The sequence below is a fragment of the Mus caroli genome, chromosome 1 (genome assembly GCF_900094665.2).
Source record: "Mus caroli chromosome 1, CAROLI_EIJ_v1.1, whole genome shotgun sequence".
Classification (NCBI taxonomy): Eukaryota; Metazoa; Chordata; class Mammalia; order Rodentia; family Muridae; genus Mus; species Mus caroli.
The window spans coordinates 41,448,601-41,468,508 of record NC_034570.1 but is presented as its reverse complement, the minus strand read 5'-3'; the positions used below and the strand labels follow the sequence as shown (position 1 = coordinate 41,468,508).

Sequence of the window (19,908 nt, the reverse complement as noted above, 5' to 3'; positions counted from 1 at the left end):
TAAGTGTATGGGTGTTTAGCTTGTGTGTATGTCTGTGTACCATATGTTTGCAGAATTCAGAAGAGGGCAGTGGATTCCATGAAACTGTATTTACAGATGGTTAGGGCTGCTGCCATGCGCACGCTGGGAAACTTGGGTTCTCTGGAAGAGCGATAAGTGCTCCTAAGCACTGAACCATCTCTCCAGCCTCCAGATCTCTATTAAAGTGACACTTTATCAATAGTGAACTTATATAACCCTTTTAGGTTTTTTTTTTTTTTTGAAAGATACTGTGTTCATGAGCTTAGACAGAAATTATTTAAGCACCAAATTTCTCAATTTGTTGCTTTAAAAAAAAAAAAAGGAAGAGGTGAAAGGAGGGACAAACAAACAAGTCAGGCTTTTGTCTAAGTGGTGCTTGCTGGTCTTATTTCTGAGATGGTGCGTGTGAAGAGCCTGCCTTTCTGAGTGGCCCGCACCAGTGCTCTGAGAACCCTGCCCAGGGCTCCGGCGTGTTTTAAACTGCCCGCCAACTCTGCAAGCGGGCCCTGGAGCAAGAATCGGGAAGGCAGGTGATCGCCCTCTGGAGGCCACTGGGAGAGCCGCTCGGCAGACCGCGGAAGGGCGGGGCCGCAGCCGGCTCCGCCCCTGCCATCCCCTCCCTCCGCTTTCCCGCTCTTGGTCCGCTGCGCCACTTCCGCCGCTCTGGCCGCGATGCTGCCTAGGTTGTGGTGGCTGGTGCTCTGGCTGCAGCCCCTGGCTACACTGCCAGCAGGCGCGGTGCGCGACGAGGAGGCAGCGATGTCAGGTAACCCCGGCTCTGGGCGGGGGGCCTCCTTTCGGCGCCGCAGGGTCACGCGCGGCCAGGCCCCGCCCCTGTCTGCGGGCATTGGATGCTTCAGTGTTTTGATTTGTTCAGGATCACACCGCTGGACACCCGCACAACTGGCCCTTTGTCTTCAGTTTATGTCTGAAACCTTATTTTATCTGTCTTCAGAAATCTCAGGAAACTCAAGGCTAGAGAAGGATAGAAGCTTCAGAAAGAAACCGAAATTCTGTTTCTGATTGGCTGCTGTGACCTGGGTAGCTGGTCATATGCAAAATACTGGTGATGCTCCAGCATTGAACCAGGTGCACAGGAAGCCTCAGTGAGCTACTCAGACTGTTTGGGGTGCTTAATATTCTGGCTTAGAAAGCTGTAGCTGCAAAACGCAGTCTCCACGAGTTTAACATTTATTTCTACCGTTCACTACATCCTTTAAAAGATTGCTTGTTTGTATTCTTCATTACATGGTCACTTACAGACTCAAGGGAGGCTGTCAAGATAAAGACTTTCAATTGGGTAATATTCTGACACCGACAAAGTTAGTAGGGTGTCTAAGACTGAAAGAGAGAATGGATGTTCAGTAGGCAGTTATTAGCTTCTGTCACACCTTGTGCCCATACTGGTATCTTGCAGTGAGTTACACCTTAGGGGACGGTCTGTGGTCAGCTTTTCATTGAATAGGAATGTGTTAATTAACTATTTTGTGCTATGCAGGGCTGAATTGCTTTAACTGCATTGTCTTATACTGATTATTCATATATGCCCATTTTACATGCTAGAGAACAAAGAATTGGTAGTAAATATAATTGGTACTTGTGAAAATATAAAACAGTTTGAGGAGGAGGGCTCCTGAGTGTGGCAACAGAGGGGTAGAAGTAGTTATAGAGATGCATTCAGAACCTTGGGCTGTAGTGCAGTTGTTGATTTAACCTGTAGGTGTCGTATTCTCCAGGGCCACACAGGTATTCTTTATAGACCAGATTTTTCTTCTCATCAGTAAAATGAGATTTCAATCTTTTCTGCTCCTTTTATTTGCTTCAAGGAACTCAGTTTTTCAAGTTTTGCTGCTGTATGGGTCACCATATAGACCTAGTAGATCTGGAGCTTTTTATATAGACCAGGCTGGCCTTGGCTGTACAACAGTCCTGCCTCTACCTCCCTGGTGAAGGGTTTACAGGGCTGTACTGTTGCACCTGGCTTAATAGTCCTCAGTTGTGTTAAAGACGCATGTAAATGTTCACCAGGACTTTCTTTCTGAGAAGTGTAAGATACCCAGGAGATGATAAAATTCCAGTTCACAGCTGAAAAAAAATGGCAACTTCTGTCTTGCCATTCCAGATATTCCTTACGTTCACATAGGAGGGGATCACTGTCCTGCAGTGTTGAGTGACACCGTGGGAACCCTTGGTTGGCTAGGTCTAAGAACTGCCGCTACTGTAAAAGCTATGGTCTTATGAGGGGCCTGTGATGAGACAGCTAGACAATAATCGCTCTCACCCACAGGAAATGTATTTTCTAAAAAAGCACCGCAGTACCGAACCTTACATGCCCCCCACCCAGTGTGTGTGTGTATACATTACATATCACAGCAAGAGATTTATAATTATAAATCAGAGCAAGAGATAGTTATTACAATTCATTACAATAAAATATTGTGGAAAAATTATTTGAACTTACATATTACTACTTTGAAAGATTTTTTTTTTCATTTAATATTTTCAGACCTTGGTTGAACACAAAAACTTGAAGCCTCAGCAAGTGAAATTGAGTGTAATGGAAGACTGGGGGGTGGGTTGCCTCTGATGATGCCTAAGACCCTTTCCAACTCTGAGAATCTGCTTTGGGTACTTAGACACTGCCATGGCACGAAGAATATTCATTCCAAGGCCAGCCCTCTGATACCCTATTTATAGAAAAGGCAGACGCTTGTCATAGAAGAGAAACATCAAGTCGAGCATGACTCTTAATTTGAAAGCAGCAGGTCAGATCCACGAACACTGCTTCCCTTCAGATGAGGCTCTGGAATGACGTCCCATGCTTCCACTCCAGCGAGAGGTCATTTGAAGTTCCTCTGTAGCAAAAGAAATTGTCTGTAGGTAGACTCAGACCTGTGTGTGTGTTAGCTAGGATGTGCTCATTTCAGTTCCATTCTCATGACCCTGGAGGAAGAAAAACCGAGTTTTATATTCAGGTTAAAAACAACAAACTGGTACTGGTACAAGAGACATGTTACTTATGTAGTTTACATCTTTGAAAAATGTGAAACTAAATACCAAGAAAGATAGTAACTCCATCTGGACCCATTCATTATCCTTGAACTCCCACAAGGAAGAAGGAGCCAGTTTAATGAAGACAGTGGCAGCGTTTGCTGTGTTCTGGTTCTGGTCACATTAGAGGATCATTTTTCTGGTTGCAGACTGTGGAAAGCTAGGTTCCCCGAGGGGAATGGTGATGAAGGGTTTGTTTTGTTTTTGTTTTTGTTTGTTTTTTTATGGGAAGTAGTTGCTCAGGCTTGAGGAGTGCCTGTGGTTTTCATTTTTAGAAGACTCGATGAGTAGGTTAAGTACTACCTGCTCCTCAGGTTATGACTAAATATTTTTACCATATGTCTGACTCAACTTTTTAAGCTAAATATACTGAGGCATTAAAGAAACTAATAGCAAGAAAAGCGTTAAAGGAGCCATTTACTTTTGACTTACTAACAAAGCAGGAGATGCAAGGGTTTTTAAAAATGTGTACAGCAGTGCTCCTTTGTCCCTTCTGAGACCCCGAGTACAGAGCACTGAGCCCCATGTGTGCCCTTCCTGCCCCACTGAAACAATGTCTAAGTTAGGACGGTTAAGGATTCACAATGACTAATAATACAACAATACTAACAATAAACTCAGCAGTTTCTTGAAGCTTGTGAATTGTTTATTTCTGGAAGTTTCTATTTAATAACTTGGATCGTGGTTGACCCAAAATAACTGAGACAGTAGAAAATAAAGACACAGAAGTGTGGGTGGGGCACCACTGTCATCCCCACGCTACATTAGCTGAATTTTATAAGCTGAATGATACTTATAGGGAACAGAGGGGCCTGTCTCATTGGTTCACATAAAGGTGACTTGAGGCTTTTAGTAATGTAAGTGATTAATTCCATCTGCTCGTTCCTTAACCTGTTGAAGACGGGAAATCCAGGAAGTTCTAACCAAGAAGTGCCTTATACATACACTGATGTCAAAACCAAGATTCTTGCCACTTCTTGGCCTCCACATCTGGGAGGAACAAGAAAGATAGTCCTTAGCTAGAGACTAAGTGTAGCCAGCCTTACCCTCTAGTTTAGGGTGTACTGGTGATAGAGTGGAGAGGGGCGCAGTCTATGCCCCTTGCTTCCTGGGCTCTCGAATGGATGGCTTGGGACAGGCTGAACACAGAGGGACACTGCTGGGGAGGTTTCAAGACAGGGCTCAGTGCACCGCCTCTTGTGCTGGCAATTCTTCAGGGAAATTGGTTATATTTTCACTGGCTGGGCAGTTCTTGCTCAGATAATCCTCTAATCCTCTCAGATTGCAACACACACACGCAAGTGACAGGTATTTGAACGCTGCAGGATTTAGTTAACTCCATAGAAAGACAGTAAGATAAGAAGTGCATGTGTAAGATGGACCCTGTGTAGTCAGCAGAAAGTAGTTGAGCATCGTTGGGTGTGCATATTCAGACATGGCTCAGACAGGGCCTTCCGTGGAAGAGCAGACAAACATGCCAGCTATTGACAGGTGTAAGCCTTCACAGGATCTAGGGGAAGAAAATTGCAGTCCAAGGAGACCTGAGGCAGGAGTAAGCTGTTACTTTGAGGAGCCATCAAGCAAGAGAGAGGAAGAAGTCGTCGTAGAGGTACTTGGATCTTTCTAAAGGAGGGTAGATTTTGCCTTGGTGTTAGCAGAAACGATGAGAGGAATATAATGGACCCCAGGTGAAGTTTTCAAAAGATCTGTGTGCCTGTTTAGAAGAATGGTTGTAGAGGGAATCGTAGGGGGTATTTCTGGAAGAAGGGAGACCACCTAGAAGGCTGTTAGAGTAAGCTTAAGTGTAAAACGGCGTGGCTTGTACTAACAGAAGCATTTGCTCTATGCTATGGCACTATACTCACAGCTTCGTCCTGTTTTTAGGAGCTACACGTATCCAGTGACTTAGGAAACGGCCATGGGACTCTGTGAAAAGCCTTTGTTTGATGGTAGCCTTTCTTTGTTTTCAGTCCTCACAAGGAGATGCTTCAGCAGGGCATGGACACAAAGTTTTATGTGGAAGTTGGTTCAGCCCTTAAATAGTGGGGCTCACTAGGAGAGTTACAGGGAGAACCCTTGGCAGCATCTAAAAAAGTCCCCTTAGCATGAAGTGCACCTAGTGCCAGACTGCCAGTGAGATTTGTATAAAGTTCTGGGACACTAGGGTTGTGAACCTGTGGCCCCATGCCCTTCACCTTTTCTGCTAAGACGTGTTCTTCTCCAGTGGTAAATGGATCCCTTATCAAGAATTCACTGTACAGAATTTCCAGTTCTGGCTGCCCAGTTTAGCTCTGGTTCCTGTTCAGAGGGGCAGGAGATAGAGCATGAGGTCTGGGAAGGCCAGGCCTGAGACCTTCCATTCTCTCCTCTGTGGCTCAACAGGTAGGGCCTCCAGGGTGTGTCATTGTATTCTCACATCAAGTACTTCCTGGTTTTACTTTGCATTCTTTGACCTCTTTCTTTTCTAAAGCTAACTTCTTTTTATTTTTTATTTTTAAAATGATTTATTTATTTAATTTATATGAGTACACTGTCACTGTCTTCAGACACACCAGAAGAGGGCATCAGATTCCATGACAGATGGTTGTGAGCCACCATGTGGTTGCTGGGATTTGAACTCAGGACCTCTAGCAGAGCAGCCAGTGCTCTTAACCACTGAGCCATCTCTCCAGCCCTAAAGCTAACTTCTAGTATTAGACATCCAAAGACTGTTTCTTCCAGCATGCTGCCCTTGGCCTTGAACTCTGTGCCTCTCAGTTATGCACAAGAATGCCTCTGCCTTGCCTGTCTTGTGTGTTCACAGCACTGGTTATACTGTCTTCTTTGGGTTCTTGTGTATAGGTGTACCATGATGGAATGTGTTTTTAATTTTTGGTAGCCTGTGCTTAACTAAGAGCCTCTCAAGTATCCTCTTACTGCTTTGAAATCTGGCTCTTGACCTAGATTCTTGTATTTTCAGCTCAGACAGTTGATAAATTTAAAAGCGTATGTGTTTCATCACTGTGCTAAGAAGAAAAATGAAAGGATTCATCTGTCACAGTAGAACATACTGGGTCGTCATTATATAACTGAGCTGTCACTTTGGTTCAGCTGTCTCAAGGAGGGACTGTGCCTGTCCTCACTTCAGCCTGTCACAAAACATATTTCAGGCTAGGGCAGGTACCTATTGAGCTTATTCAACGTTATTCTTCTAAATCGGTATAATGATCAACTTGTGGCTACTGGTCCTTACCCAACTTTGTTATAACAGTTTGCTCTAACTTCAATTCAGGGTTGTCTACAGATTTCCTTCTTGTACTTTGAATGGGGCAAAAGGCTCATTTCTCTTTGTACCTGTGAGTACTCCATGCTCCTGCTTCCTATTCTGCATCCGCACTTGGATCTGGGTAAGTGCCTCACCAGCTCCCCATTACCAGATACCTTCCTCTCCTTCATCCAGTGAAGCTCCACAGTATGCTGATTTGTCCTCTGAGAGCTCTTGAATTCTTCTACCCGCCTCGGTTTATAGCCTAAGTCACTGCGTCCTCTCCTTACTGTGGGGCTGGAGTTGATTGAAGCCTCGTCTTGTTGTGCCTTTGCCTGGTAGTTGGTGCTTGTTCTGCTCACACTTGACTAGGCAATTTAGTTGAGCCCTCTTTAGTGTCATCTGTTTCCTACTGAGTCTGTTAGGTCTTTTTGGACTCTGCTCTCATGGTGAAGTATAGATTCCTTATGTAGAAGTGGTTGTGGTTTACCTCCAGCTGCAGCTGTCTAAGATGTCCCTAAGCTGAGCCACCGTGACTTTGCTCATCTTAATACTGTGCACATTTGTCATCTGTCAGTCCCAATGCTGTCTTATGCTTTCGACTAATTATTGAGTCTTCTGCTCGAGTTTCTTTTTCAGTATGCTTCCCTTAGCTCTTGCCATCACTTGAGGACCAACGACATCAGTGCATGTGTGCTGCTCAGCAGGCGACCTAACAGTACTGACTCTGGATGGGCTGTTTGCCGACAGACGCCTGCTAGATAGGGAAGAGCAAGGGGCCATAATCACCATGGAGAAGAATTTTTGGTCATAAAATACTAAAAACTATGAAAATCTCCCTTTGAGCACATTTTTTAAAAGGGTTTTTGGAAAATTAAATACTTAGGTAACATGTTTATTTCATTTTTTTTTTTTTATCTTTCAGTTCCCAGATGTAAATCTCTGAAGGAAACGGACTTAATTAAAACTTCTGTGTCAGACTGCTATTGCTACAATCAACATTCACAAATCCAGTGGACATATATGTGGTCAACTGTGCAGGTTAGGGCCTGCTTTTTTTTTTTTTTAATCATGACTTAAAAATGTGGAATTAAAATGTACCACTTTGTGTGGGAACTAAAAAGGGGCCCTGGGGAAGAGGGGGAGGAAAGACCCACGTTCCATCAGAGTTCCATCTATGCTCTGGACAGGCGGATGTGGGAGGGTTGCCAGACACTTTCCACTCAGCCCCGAGTGGGCATCCAAACCTCTGACCCACTCTTTGTGGGGGGACAAGGGGAAGCCCAACCTGGGGGCCCCGGGCTACTTCTCTAAAGCCCCAGGGTTATGGGAGAGAGGGATGAGGGAAGAGAGGTTCTCACACAGGCGAGAGTGAGCACAGCGGATCTTGACTGGAGCACATCCGGCCTTCCATCGGGAGATTAGAAATTTCTCATTAGGAGAAAACCTATCCCATCCTCCAAGCGCAGTGGGCCTTGATGAGCAGAGACTGTCTGTGGTTTTAGAGTTTTATTGTAGAAAGGTAGGGGGAAAGAGAGAAGGTATGGGGGGCTAGAGAGAAAGAGAGTAAGAGGGAGAGAGTGAGAGGAGAGGAGAGCAGAGAGGAGAAGGCAAAGAGAGAGGAGAGAGAGGAGTGAGATAGATGAGTAAGAGAGAGGAGTAAGAGAGAGGGGTGAGGCCAAGCAGCCCCTCTTATGGTCTTTACTGTTGCTAGGTAACTGTGGAGGAGTTTACCCCAAAGGTCAGAAGCTTGGGACATTGTCTCTGTGACTTCTAGCCATGCTTCTCTTGTGAGGGCTGTGGGGGGCAGTAAGTTAGTCAAGGGTTAGGGTTCCAGGAGCATGAGGGAACGCCTGCTGTGTCATGTAGGTGATTTATCACCCTTCCGGGGTTCAGACCTCAGCTCGACTGGAGACTAGCCTGTCTGTGCATAGCCCAATGCCCCACAGCTTTGGAATTTAAAAATACATTTTATATGGCTTAATTTATCAAATGAATTTATCAAGATAAAATCTAATTGATGAGCACATAGTGGCTTAAGGGGAAGTTATGTGGGAGAGGACATTAATTCCTTTTTATATCTACCCAGGCCCTCCCCTGACCATTCCAAATAAATACGCCATTTAAGTCACTGGTTCTCAGCCTGTGGGTTGTAATCCCTTTAGGGATCACCTAAGAACTTTAGAAAACACAGATATTTACATCACTATTCATAACAGTAGCAAAATTACAGTTATGAAGTAGCAACAAAAATAATTTTATGGCTAGGGGCGGGTCACAAGGGTCTTAGAGTTGCTATTACTGTGCTGAAACACCGTGACCAAAAAGCAAGTTGTGGAGGAAAGTGTTTGTTTGTTCAGTTCATACTTCCATATTGCTGTTCATTATTTAAGGAAGTCAGGACAGAAACTCAAGCAGGGCGGGAACCTGGAGGCAGGAGCTGATGCAGAGGCCATGGAGGAGTGCTCTGTACTACTGTCTTGCTTCTCTTGACTTGCTCCTCCTGTTATCTTATAGAACCCAAGACCACCAGCCCAGGCATGTCACCACCCACAATGCACTGGGCCCTCCCCCATCAACCACTAATTTAGAAAATGCTTTACAGCTGGATCTCATGGAGGCATTTACTTACCTGGGGCTCCTCCCTCTCTGATGACTCTAGTTCGTCAAGTTGACACACAAACCAAGCAGTACTGGAGGGTTGATGACCTCTGAGGGACATGATCTAAGGTAGTAATTAAACGTGAGGAGAGCAGCTCTCGCTGAGAATGGGACACGTAAGACTTCGGTGATGGGAATTACCTTTTCTGGGGTCTGATGAGCGTCGGCATCNGGCGCCTTAACCCGGCGTTCGGTTCATCTCGCAGCACCAGTTCTGCTTACCAAAAGTGGCCCACTAGGCACTCGCATTCCACGCCCNGCTCCACGCCAGCGAGCCGGGCTTCTTACCCATTTAAAGTTTGAGAATAGGTTGAGATCATTATAGGTTGAGACCTCTAATCATTTGCTTTATCGGATAAAACTGCGTGTGTCGGGAAGAGCGAGAGCGCCAGCTATCCTGAGGGAAACTTCGGAGGGAACCAGCTACTAGATGGTTCGATTAGTCTTTCGCCCCTATACCCAGGTCGGACGACCGATTTGCACGTCAGGACCGCTACGGACCTCCACCAGAGTTTCCTCTGGCTTCGCCCTGCCCAGGCATAGTTCACCATCTTTCGATGTCAGCTCGTACGCTTTCTAGAAAACAAGATGTTTGAGGCTTATGTGGTTTCTTGTGCCACCTTGCCTGGAGCTCTTGGGACGTGAAAACTGCAGTCCTTCATATCTCACACTCCTGTTCATTCATTCTACATTCAACAAATGAGTTCATAGTGAGTTCCAGTACCTGCTTCCCATCTTCATTCCTGCCCAATGCTCTTTTACTTCTTTAAAATAGAAGAAATATACTTTAAAAATGGGGGTAAACAAATGGGGGGGGGGATGAAAGGCACCAAGGAAACAAGAGTGTCTAGGCACAGCAGGACTGATGCATGTCAGATGAGCTTGTTGACTGAGGCGGCTTGCAGAGGACCCTCACAGGTCCAAGCGCAGGGGGTCCCAGCACGGAGAAGGGAAGTGAACACAAGCCCCCATCTCCAACTGAGAAGCTGTCTCCAATTGATAGCTTCATAAAGGAAAAGTTAGTTTTCGCCAGTGAAAGGTTACTGGTATACAAAGCACACTTTCCAAGTAGGCCCCATGTCCAGCAGTAGATGGCCAACACAAACCAAAGTCAGTGATAGTTTTTGGAGTTTTTAAAATTTTTTCACAGGTATTTTGCTTCTATGTCATGGTTTCCAGCTCTGTTTTTATGGGATTTTTGTGTGTGAATCTATGTCTCTGCATCTGTATGTTTTTCGTGAGCTTTTTCTTAGGGGCACTTTCCCTGCCTTGTTTGTTTCTTTATTTGTTTTAGCTTGTTATCATTGATTTATTTTAGATGACTGTTTTCTAACTAGAGGAAAAAAGGGTGTGGATTTGGGTGGGTGGAGAGGATCTGGGAGAAATTAGGGGAGGAGAAGCCATGATCAGAATGTTCTGAATCAGAAAAAAAAAATTCAATTTAAAGAAATGTAAAAAATAAAGATTAAGGTCATAAAGAAAAAATGGAAAAAAATTAGAAATGACTGTGGACTAGCTCTTTTCTTACCAGCCGCCCACGTGTCAGCACCTGTAGGCACATGCTCTGCTCCTTGTCTGTTACGATGAAGTGTCTGCCACACAGGAGATTTGTATGTCTGAGGCCTCGACTGTGCCCTGGATCGCACACACTTCTGCCTGCTCAGGTCCTCTCTGCCCTGGCTGATTCTTCTACTCTTTATCTGATAAAATTCCTTTTCAAGTCGGTGTCCGCAGCCTGCAGGTCTCCCATGCTCTGTATGGGACTGACTCCTTCAGTCAGGTGCTCACACTTAAGTCTGCTTAACCAAGGTCTCTAGCACCTCCATGTTGCTAACTATGTGGCCTCAGACTGTCGATCCATTGTCTCAGAGTCCCAAGAACTGGGACTACTGCCACATGCACCACCACACCTGGCAAACCATCCACTCCTCTAAGCATCTGTGAACTGAATGCAGGTATGTGAAGACCCAGCCACTGGGGACCAGAGCCCAGTCTTGTGTATTATGGTATTTTTGTCAGCCAATTCTGGCTTCTTACTCCTCTGTTTGTGTCTTGAGGTGCCAGAGGGAAGGTTTTGAACCTACCTGGATTGATCCATTCCTGTTTTGTAGGTGACAGTAACCAGCCCGGGCCTGCTCAATATTGTATATATCACAGGAAGTCATAATTGCCAGCACACAGAAAGCATTTTATCATTTATCAAATGTGTGACTCATAACTTTTGGGCACCAGAGGAGGCTAAGGAGATAACCATAGTCTTCAGTCCATATGGAGAAACTGTGTGCTTCTCTGTGAAGCCTGTTGGGAGGTTACTTCCCTACATAGTAATCGTGAATCGAAACAGTAAGTCTGTTTTCATTATAATTGGCTGGACATTCAATGAGTTGACTTCCCTATTCTTTATTTACTAACACAGAACATTGGTTGTGTTTGTTTTTTTTTTTTATTTTCCAGTTGTGGATTTCAAACTCTTCCTTGTGTTTGTGACAGGCATTTTCCTTTTCTTGTATGCAAAGACCTTGAGCCAGTAAGTGCCCCTTTTTATATTTGTAGTGATTTAAATTTAAATTCTGATTGAAAAGTCTAGAGGTTGTTTGTGACTCTGTGCTGAGTATTTGCACACTATTCTGCATGTGTGGTTCTTCTAGGATTTACAGATGATAGGTCTGAAGGTAGCATTTGATTCAACTTTAAAGACGGAGGCAATTGTATAACAGATATGTACATGGTACCGAGTACTTTTGCTTACATTATTTTACACACACACACACGTGAACTTTTCCCGTTGCTATTAATTTTTGGTTACAGAACCCACAGCCCTCGTCTCTGACTAGTTCTCCAGGGTGCTGGGGTTTGCTCATGTTCTCTGATACCAGGCGCTAGCTGTTGATTGAGTTAATTTGCCTCCTGAATTGGTGACTCTGGTGTAGGATATTAGACATGACAAATACTTGCTTCTCGGATAAATACGTTGTCCTGATATTTTGTTTCTTGTAACTTAGCCTATAAAACCCACCGCTCTTCTCAATATTTACTTTTTAATTTGCCCAGGCTACTTAATACGAATATTTTTGCATTGTTCTTATCATTGTTCACTCTTGAACTTTTCTTTATGATACCATCAGGTATGTGTAGTGTTATCTGCCAGCTTTTCTGACTGCGAGATGGATGGATGGATGGATGGATAGCAGGAAGAGAAAAGCCTAGAAGTTAGGCCCTATATGCTGATGAGCTGGGCAGCTGCTCTGAATCTTCCAGCAGCCAGCTCACATGAAAGGCGTTTAACTTCTTGCTATCTCAGTTTTCTCCTCTGATTTAGCTGTGGATATCTGGGAGTTCTCGGGCAAGTGCCTGACATGTAACAAGCTCTTAGCATTGTCAGATGACATTCTGACTATAGAAGACAGCTAGACATTCTGCAACAGTCTATTTACTGAACTTTCAAGTATTGATTTAAATTTTAACGGTATGAAATACGATTAGAGTTTTTCTTTCTTAATATTCTGTACTGGCTACTATTGCCACATTGAGCATTTTGAACTCTTTTCAGGTTTTATTGCTGAAATTGCTGGTTGATGTTTATGTGGCTTTTTTTCCTCTGTCTTGACAGAAGCCCTGTTTTCTATTACTCTTCGGGTACCGTGTTAGGTATTCTAATGACATTAGTCTTTGTCCTTCTGATGGCTAAGAAACACATTCCAAAGGTAGGTCTCTTATATGCAAATGAGTACAAAATAGGAACCAAGATTTTATGGATCTGAAAAATTACCTAATTCAAACGTGCTCCTCTGCTGTGTAAATCGACCTTAAAATGTGTCTGTCTCTGAAAAGTCAGTTTTTACTTATTAGTAATGCATAGGATTACATTAAGTTTAGTGACATTTACTTATTAGTAATGCATAGGATTACATTAAGTTTACTGACAGTTTTTGGTACTGGTTTGTGAAATGTATGTTGGCAGAATGATCCTGGGTCGTCAGCGCTTTGTATACGAGTGGTCCTACATCCGGGCTTTTTGTTCTTGTTGTCCCTCCGCTACATCTTCAATAAAATAATGTTCCAATGGATAAATTTTAATTCATGATGGTAACTTTATGGCTACCCTGATCAAAACTCTAAATAGCAGCGTTATTTTGAGATAACTAATGTACTTTCTGGTAGTTCTCTCCAACTTCAGTGTACCTGCTAGCCACCTGGGGGTCTTGTTAACGTGTAGATTCTAGCAGGGGGACCGGAGCCTGCATGGCTGTCATTAAGCTCTTGTGTGAAAATGGCTCTCCTCCTCAGAGGGTCATCCTTGAACAGAGAGACTCTGGATTAGATCAATACTTGACTTAGATTTGGCATAGACCTTTCAAGCATAGATTATTTATCTGTTTGCTTCTATTTTTATGAGAGTGAATGAACCAATATATATCTATATATGTATATTGTGTCGTTTATTTTCTCCCGCACACAGTATAGCACATTTGGGGCGCTAATGATTGGTTGTTGGTTTGCTTCAGTTTATATTTTGTGCCAGTTGATGGAAGATCTGAAGTGGCTGTGGTATGGAAACAGAATGTATATATTAGGTAGGTAAACACACAAGAACTTCCTGTCTATCAGGCTGAGAAGCAGGGGGCTTCTGGGCACATATTTTTATTTGATTGAAGGAAAGGTGCTATTAAAATAATATTGTATTCATGACCATAGTTGGTGTTTGAACTCATTTAGATCTCGTTTTACACCACTTTCCTTTATAACCATTCTTAGTTGTCTGTACAAATCGTTAAAAGAATAAAACTACTTGAGAATTATGGCTGAACTTGAACTGCATCTGAGCTGCACTACACGAGCTTCTTTAAAAGCTGGTTCTCTTCATCTGTCAGTTTTCTTTCTTGATGTGTTCTGTATAAAAAGTGGGAGGTTGTTAGTAATGAAACTTGACTTTTCAGAAACAGAGAGGGTAAAAATACCATTTAATTTCCTTGTTTTATGTTACAAATTTCTTCCATTTTGTTAGGAAATAATGGTAATTGCAGACCCATTAACATCAGATTTCACATATGAGGATACTGTTGCCAAAAGAAAAGCAATTCATCCTTGAACACTTTATTTTTAGCCTATTTTCCTAGTATATTAAGTATTTATAATTTACTCATAACGTGAGACATTCCTATAAGTTCTTTACTCTTTGTCTCTAAAGAAACAAGAGCACATTTATATATAACTGAATAACTCTTACTTATTGTTGTTGTTGCTGGGAACTGGACCCAGGGCCTCATGTACACTCAGCATCCGTTGCACCACTGAGTTAGATCCTTAACCTCACTCTTCGATGTGAAAGATTCATAATTGCATAGAATGACCTACTGCCCAGGTCATATTGAGATTTTGAGTTACCTGTGCTGGCTGACTATATAACCTCGATGCTGTGCTGAACCTTCTGCTGGGCCAGGCAACTCTCCCAGTCCATCATAATTTCTTTTGTTTCCCCCAAGTACAGTTTAGTTTTATTACATATGGCTTTTTAAAATTAATTATTTTATTTATTTACATTCCAAATGTTGCCCCCCGAATGTTGGTTCCCCTTCCCAGAGTTTTTCACCCCTTACCCTCTCCCCTTTGCCTCTGAGAGGGTCCTCCCCGCAGGCATCCCCCTGCCCTGGGGCATCACATCTCTACAGGATTAGGTGCATCCTCTCCCACTGAGGCCAGACAATAGTAATAGCCCCATCATTGCTTCTTTCCTCACCGAGGTGCTGGAAAAGCCGCATAAGACATCCTGTGAGAGTTCCACTTTCTAGATTGATGTGAGGCCCATTTTAAATTTAACTTATTCCTCCTTAGTGTCTACTGTAAATGAGAAATTGAATCTTAGATTTGCTTAGAAACAAATTAAGCACCTACAGTGAAAATCACTAGAAGTGCCATATACTTCCCATCTGGAAACAATGTATCAGATATAATTATGGACTGGGCATGGCTAGCTATCTGATTGGTACTCTGTAAAATTACATTCTCCTTTAGTGACCAGAACTTAAAAATTAAATCTAGGGTTTGTAAGCAAAGTATGATATCCACTGGCTTACTTTTAACCAAAGCAACCATGAAACCACTTGTCCACCCAGGACACTGGACTTAAAAACAGATATGACTATTATTATCATAATAATCAGCATATATCTTAAATTATTACAGAAGCTAGCCTGTCAGGCTGGAGAGATGGCTCAGTGGCTTAGGGCGCTTGCTGCTCTTCCAGAGGCCTCGAGTTTAGCTTCCAGCACCTGCTTACAACTGCCTGCCATCCAGTTCTAGGGTATCTGACGTTCTCCTGACTTTACCGCTTGCTCATGTACACACTCAGATAACAATAACGATACATCTTTAAAAGCCGGCCTGTTCACTCACTCAAATCAAGGACTAATGAGCTGTAGAATCGCTTTTCAAACCTTATTGAAAAAAGGAAACATTTTAATTTTTGAAATCAAAGTTAACTGGTAGATGTTACTGTTCAGCCAGGGCTCTGTCAGGTCTTCCAGCTCAGGTTTAAACGCTTGCCCTTCTCCTGTGTTTCTAGGCTATGTCTTGGTTGTTGGACTTTGTAGCTTTGCTGCCTGTTACAGTCACGGGCCTCTTGCTGATGAGAGGAGCAGAGACCTTCTCATGTGGACACTGAGGCTCCTCTCCCTGGCTCTGGTCTACACCGGTGTGGCCGCTCCTCAGTTTGCCTATGCTGTTCTGATCCTCCTCCTGTTCTCCTGGAGTCTGCACTATCTACTGAGAGCATTCAGCTACCTCAGATGGTGGGTGTCCTTTTTCTATGGTTACCAAATCTGATATTTTGAGTTCTGGGTTAGTTTACTGTTTTAAGAGATACTTTTGGTTACATCTTACAAGTAGTTATGGGGTGTTTGTTTGGTTTGGTTTGGTTGTTTGTTTTTAATTTGGGGGATTTTTTTTGTCCTTGTTGTTTTTTTGTTTGTTTTGTTTTGGTTGGGTTTGGTTTTTCAAGACATGATTTCTCTGTGTAGCCTTGTGCAGTGTCTCCTTTCTGTGTCGGGTTAATCAGAGGCACCACCACTAGGTGGGGGTGATACCCCACAATTCCAGCTTCTTTGTAGTGTAGTAAGTGGTGTTCCTCCCTGTTGGTCTTAATGAAAGGACACATTGAAAGCTTGCCAAAGAAAATCAGCAGACAAAGCAGGAAGCCAGACTTTTTGTCTAATTGTTTGATTAGAAATCAGTGAAAAAAGTATAATCAACATCTCAATCAGAAACTGATTCTCCAAAGCCTTAGGCCATTGCTCTGGCAGGGAGAGAGGAGGAAATCACAGCAGACTCATTCCTTACCCCTCTGTCATGGCAGGACTGTGCAAAGTGCAGGCTGCCATACAAGGAGCTCCCAGGTATGACCGTTGGCGTGTAAGATGCGTATTTTTGTGTATTACAAGGATTGATTTGGGCAGGAATCTGGCAACCACGTGTCATGTGTTTTAGGAAAATGAGGCCGTGGTTCACAGCAGAACCTCAGGTGGTGAGGTATCTCACTGATGAAGAGTACAGGGAGCAAGCTGAAGCTGCAACAGCCAGCGCTCTCGAGGAACTGCGCCAAGCCTGCTGCAGGCCTGACTTCCCTTCCTGGCTGGCTGTCTCCAGACTCCAGGCTCCTAAAAAGTAAGTCCTGCCCTGGCCACAGCTCACGTTTGAAGTGATTTGAAAATCACGTAGTATCTGCAGCATACGTTTCTGCTTAGAAGCAACCATTCCTCTTGGTTACACCAGAATTGTGGGAGTTCTACTTCCTGGCTGCTCTGGCCTGCCAGGAGAGCTGCTGAGGTCTTAGATGCCATGCGGATCTGATCGAGGCATTGACAGTGAAATCTGAACAATCCACTACACTCAGAAGGAACAGGGGAAGTTGAAGGAATGACTTGGTACACCCGCCTGTGGATGAATAATCCTGCCCACATGAAATCACATAAGCTGTTCTCTGTATAGGTTTAAATGCTATCCTCAGCTGACACAAATTCAAATTTAATTAAAGGGGATAAGTGGGGAGGCACACATCATCTTTCAGATAAACCTCTATGACAAAATTAACTATTTTTTTAATTAGATATTTTCTTCATTTACATTTCAAATGCTATCCCAAAAGCCCCCCAGACCATCCCTGCCCCCACCAACTCCCACTTCTTGGCCCTGGTGTTTCCCAGTACTGAGGCATATAAAGTTTGCAAAACCAAGGGGCCTCTCTTCCCAATGATGGCCGAACTAGGCCATCTTCTGATACATATGCAGCTAGAGACACGAGCTCCGGGGGTACTGGTTAGTTCATATTGTTGTTCCACCTATAGGGTTGCAGACCCCTTTAGCTCCTTGGGTACTTTCCATTGGGGGCCCTGTGTTCCATCCAGTAGAAAATTAACTATTTAAAGCAAAATTTTCTTAGGTTTGCAGAGTTTGTTCTTGGAGCCAGCCACCTGTCACCAGAGGAAGTCAGCACACATGAAAAGCAGTATGGCCTTGGGGGTGCCTTCCTGGAGGAGCAGCTCTTTAGCCTGCAGACTGACAGTCTACCTGCAAGTTGACTTCATTCTGAAAGGGAATGCAAGGAAAAGGCAAAGATCCTACTCCAGCTCAGAGAAAAATAAGCCATGCAAATAAGGAAAAACTCGTTTGCATTTGTGCCAGAGAGCTCTACTGTGGTGGTGTGAAGGCTGAAAGCGTCATTGCCACGTCCCTGAATGAAGACCTTCATGGCAACAGTGCAAACCTGTTCTTTAGGACCAGTAAACAGAACCTGAGACCTTCCCTTCACCAGGCACTAACTCCCTTCTGGATGTCCAGGAGCTGGCTCAAAAGGCTGCATTATTGCCCTCCGTCCTTCCCCTCCCTCATACCAGTTCACCAGTATCAGTGCTTTCTAAGGTGCCATTCACATGATAGTACGAAGTGCTGCTGAAAGAATTCTGATGCTGGCTGTGGTTAAATCAGAGTCATATATTCTGCAAGCTCCTCGGTCTTTAATGTTACAAAGTCATTGTGGGTCTCCTAAAAAGCAGACATGCACAGGGCTTCTAAGTTACTAACCACAAACCATTTTTCATGAGACTAATAATCTTTAGAACTCATGGTTGGAAATGCTATTGATGGTGGAATTTGGGTTTGAGAGTTAGAGCAAGAGTGTCATCAGCAGCCTTGGCAGCCCCTGGTGCATCTGGGACTCAGGTGTAAGACACTTCTTCACATGCAGGTTCAGGGCTGTCTCCCTCTAGCCTTGGTCTCATGGTGTTGGTGCCCCAGGTTTTTTTGTTGTTTTGTTTTAATAACTGTGATTAAAAAGAAACATTTCTTAGGCTTATATTTAATGTTTTGATAAGATTTTATATACACAGATTAAAATATTATAATTTTTGTACTTTTTATATATTGAAATTGAAAGTATGAAAGCATTTGTGACATTTTGAGATTTATTTTTTAAAACTGATTATATATGTCTACAATGAATTCCCACAAAATAGATTTGTGATACCTCGGGGGTTTTTTTGTTTTTGGGGGGTTTTTTTTGTTGTTGTTGTTGTTTTAGTGAGAGCAAATGTTTGTTTCTTGATCCATGATAAACTTCAGGATAAAATGAGCTACAAACTGGGCTTTGGGCCCAAGGAAAGGAGCAAAAATAGCCTTAAGAGTTGGCTATGGCAGACATTCTGTGAACAGGTCTCTACTTGATCCTCTGAGAATCAAAGTCAGGGTGTTTTATCTTATGTACTGTAATGATTAAACAACAACAGAAACACAAAGCATGAGAGAGGAGGCGGGGGACAAGACACAGACTTGGTCACTGTCATCCCCTGAGAGTGATGCTGACTTCGGAACTTTCTATATTCACTCTCAAATGATGCTCTCTCTTTGGAGCTCTATGTCAGTGTTTCTGCCTCTGCCTTTTGACAGACATAGGTAATATCAGGAGTCTTTTTCCTTTTCTTAGAAACCTCACTCAGGTCAATCTGTGCCTTTACGTGTTGACTTTAAAACGTCAAAGAATAGGGTCTGGAGAGATGGCTTAGTGGCTAAAAAGAGCCTTACAGAGGATTTGAGTTTCGTCCTCAGCATCTGAGTGGCATGGCAGCTTGCCGCCATCCATAACTCTAGTTCCAGGAAGTCTGGTACCTTCCTCTGATTTTGCATGCACATACAGACAGGCATGAACACTTGTGTGTAAACAATGTGCTTCTATTCATTTTGGCAACTATTTTGCAAAAATAGACAGGAGTTGTAACATTTTGCCACAGCTTACTCTGGCTTTCTTTTTCAGTAGCTTTATTTATGGGCATTGTATCGAAACAGGTCAGTTGTGTCAGTGCTAGTGCATTGCCATGTTCACCTCTCACTACGCAGCTTGCCTAGTATAGAATGTGTTTGTGTGTGACTGAAATGTCAGCACCCCTTGAGCCACCAGGACAACCCCACAGTTGGGACTTCACTGTGAAGCTGTAGCTCCCAGCACCAGCAAGCCTGTGTACCCACAATGAAAACAGTGGTCATCTTTTGGGAGAGCAGTTTTTCATGTTCATTTCTGGAAAGAATCATGGATCTGTCAGATTGTTATGTGAGAGCTGTGAGGAGCTAAACAATTAAAACTTTTCTGGTGAAATGTTCCTTGGGCTCCGAGTCAGTGTGTATGACAAAGACCAATGACATTTCTAATGCCCACCAAGCAGTGTACAGTCCTTTCCTTCTAACCTTCCTCCTCTTTCTGAAGCAGCCGATGACTGTCTATCCTTCAGTGGCAGCTATGTTTCAAACCTTCGCAGACATGCACGTACACACAGCAGAACCCTCGTTGTGCCCTTGCTTACAACAGATGCCTCCCAACAGCATCCTGTTTGAAGCAAGTTGGACTGTTTGACACCAAATGTGTGGGTGAGAAGCAGCGTAGGTGGCTA

General features: G+C 43.5%; 1 protein-coding gene across 1 annotated transcript; it reads left to right on the top strand.

Moving 5' to 3' along the window:
• Positions 1-646: 646 nt before the first annotated feature.
• On the top strand, positions 647-19,620 carry Nemp2 (nuclear envelope integral membrane protein 2). The gene is made up of 9 exons (XM_021160532.1): positions 647-787; positions 7,242-7,357; positions 11,089-11,320; positions 11,432-11,504; positions 12,588-12,681; positions 13,437-13,551; positions 15,540-15,765; positions 16,460-16,636; positions 17,412-19,620. Exons 1-9 carry the CDS (start codon positions 694-696, stop codon positions 17,548-17,550), a joined length of 1,266 nt encoding a protein of 421 aa, XP_021016191.1. The 5' UTR covers positions 647-693; the 3' UTR covers positions 17,551-19,620.
• Positions 19,621-19,908: the final 288 nt, after the last annotated feature.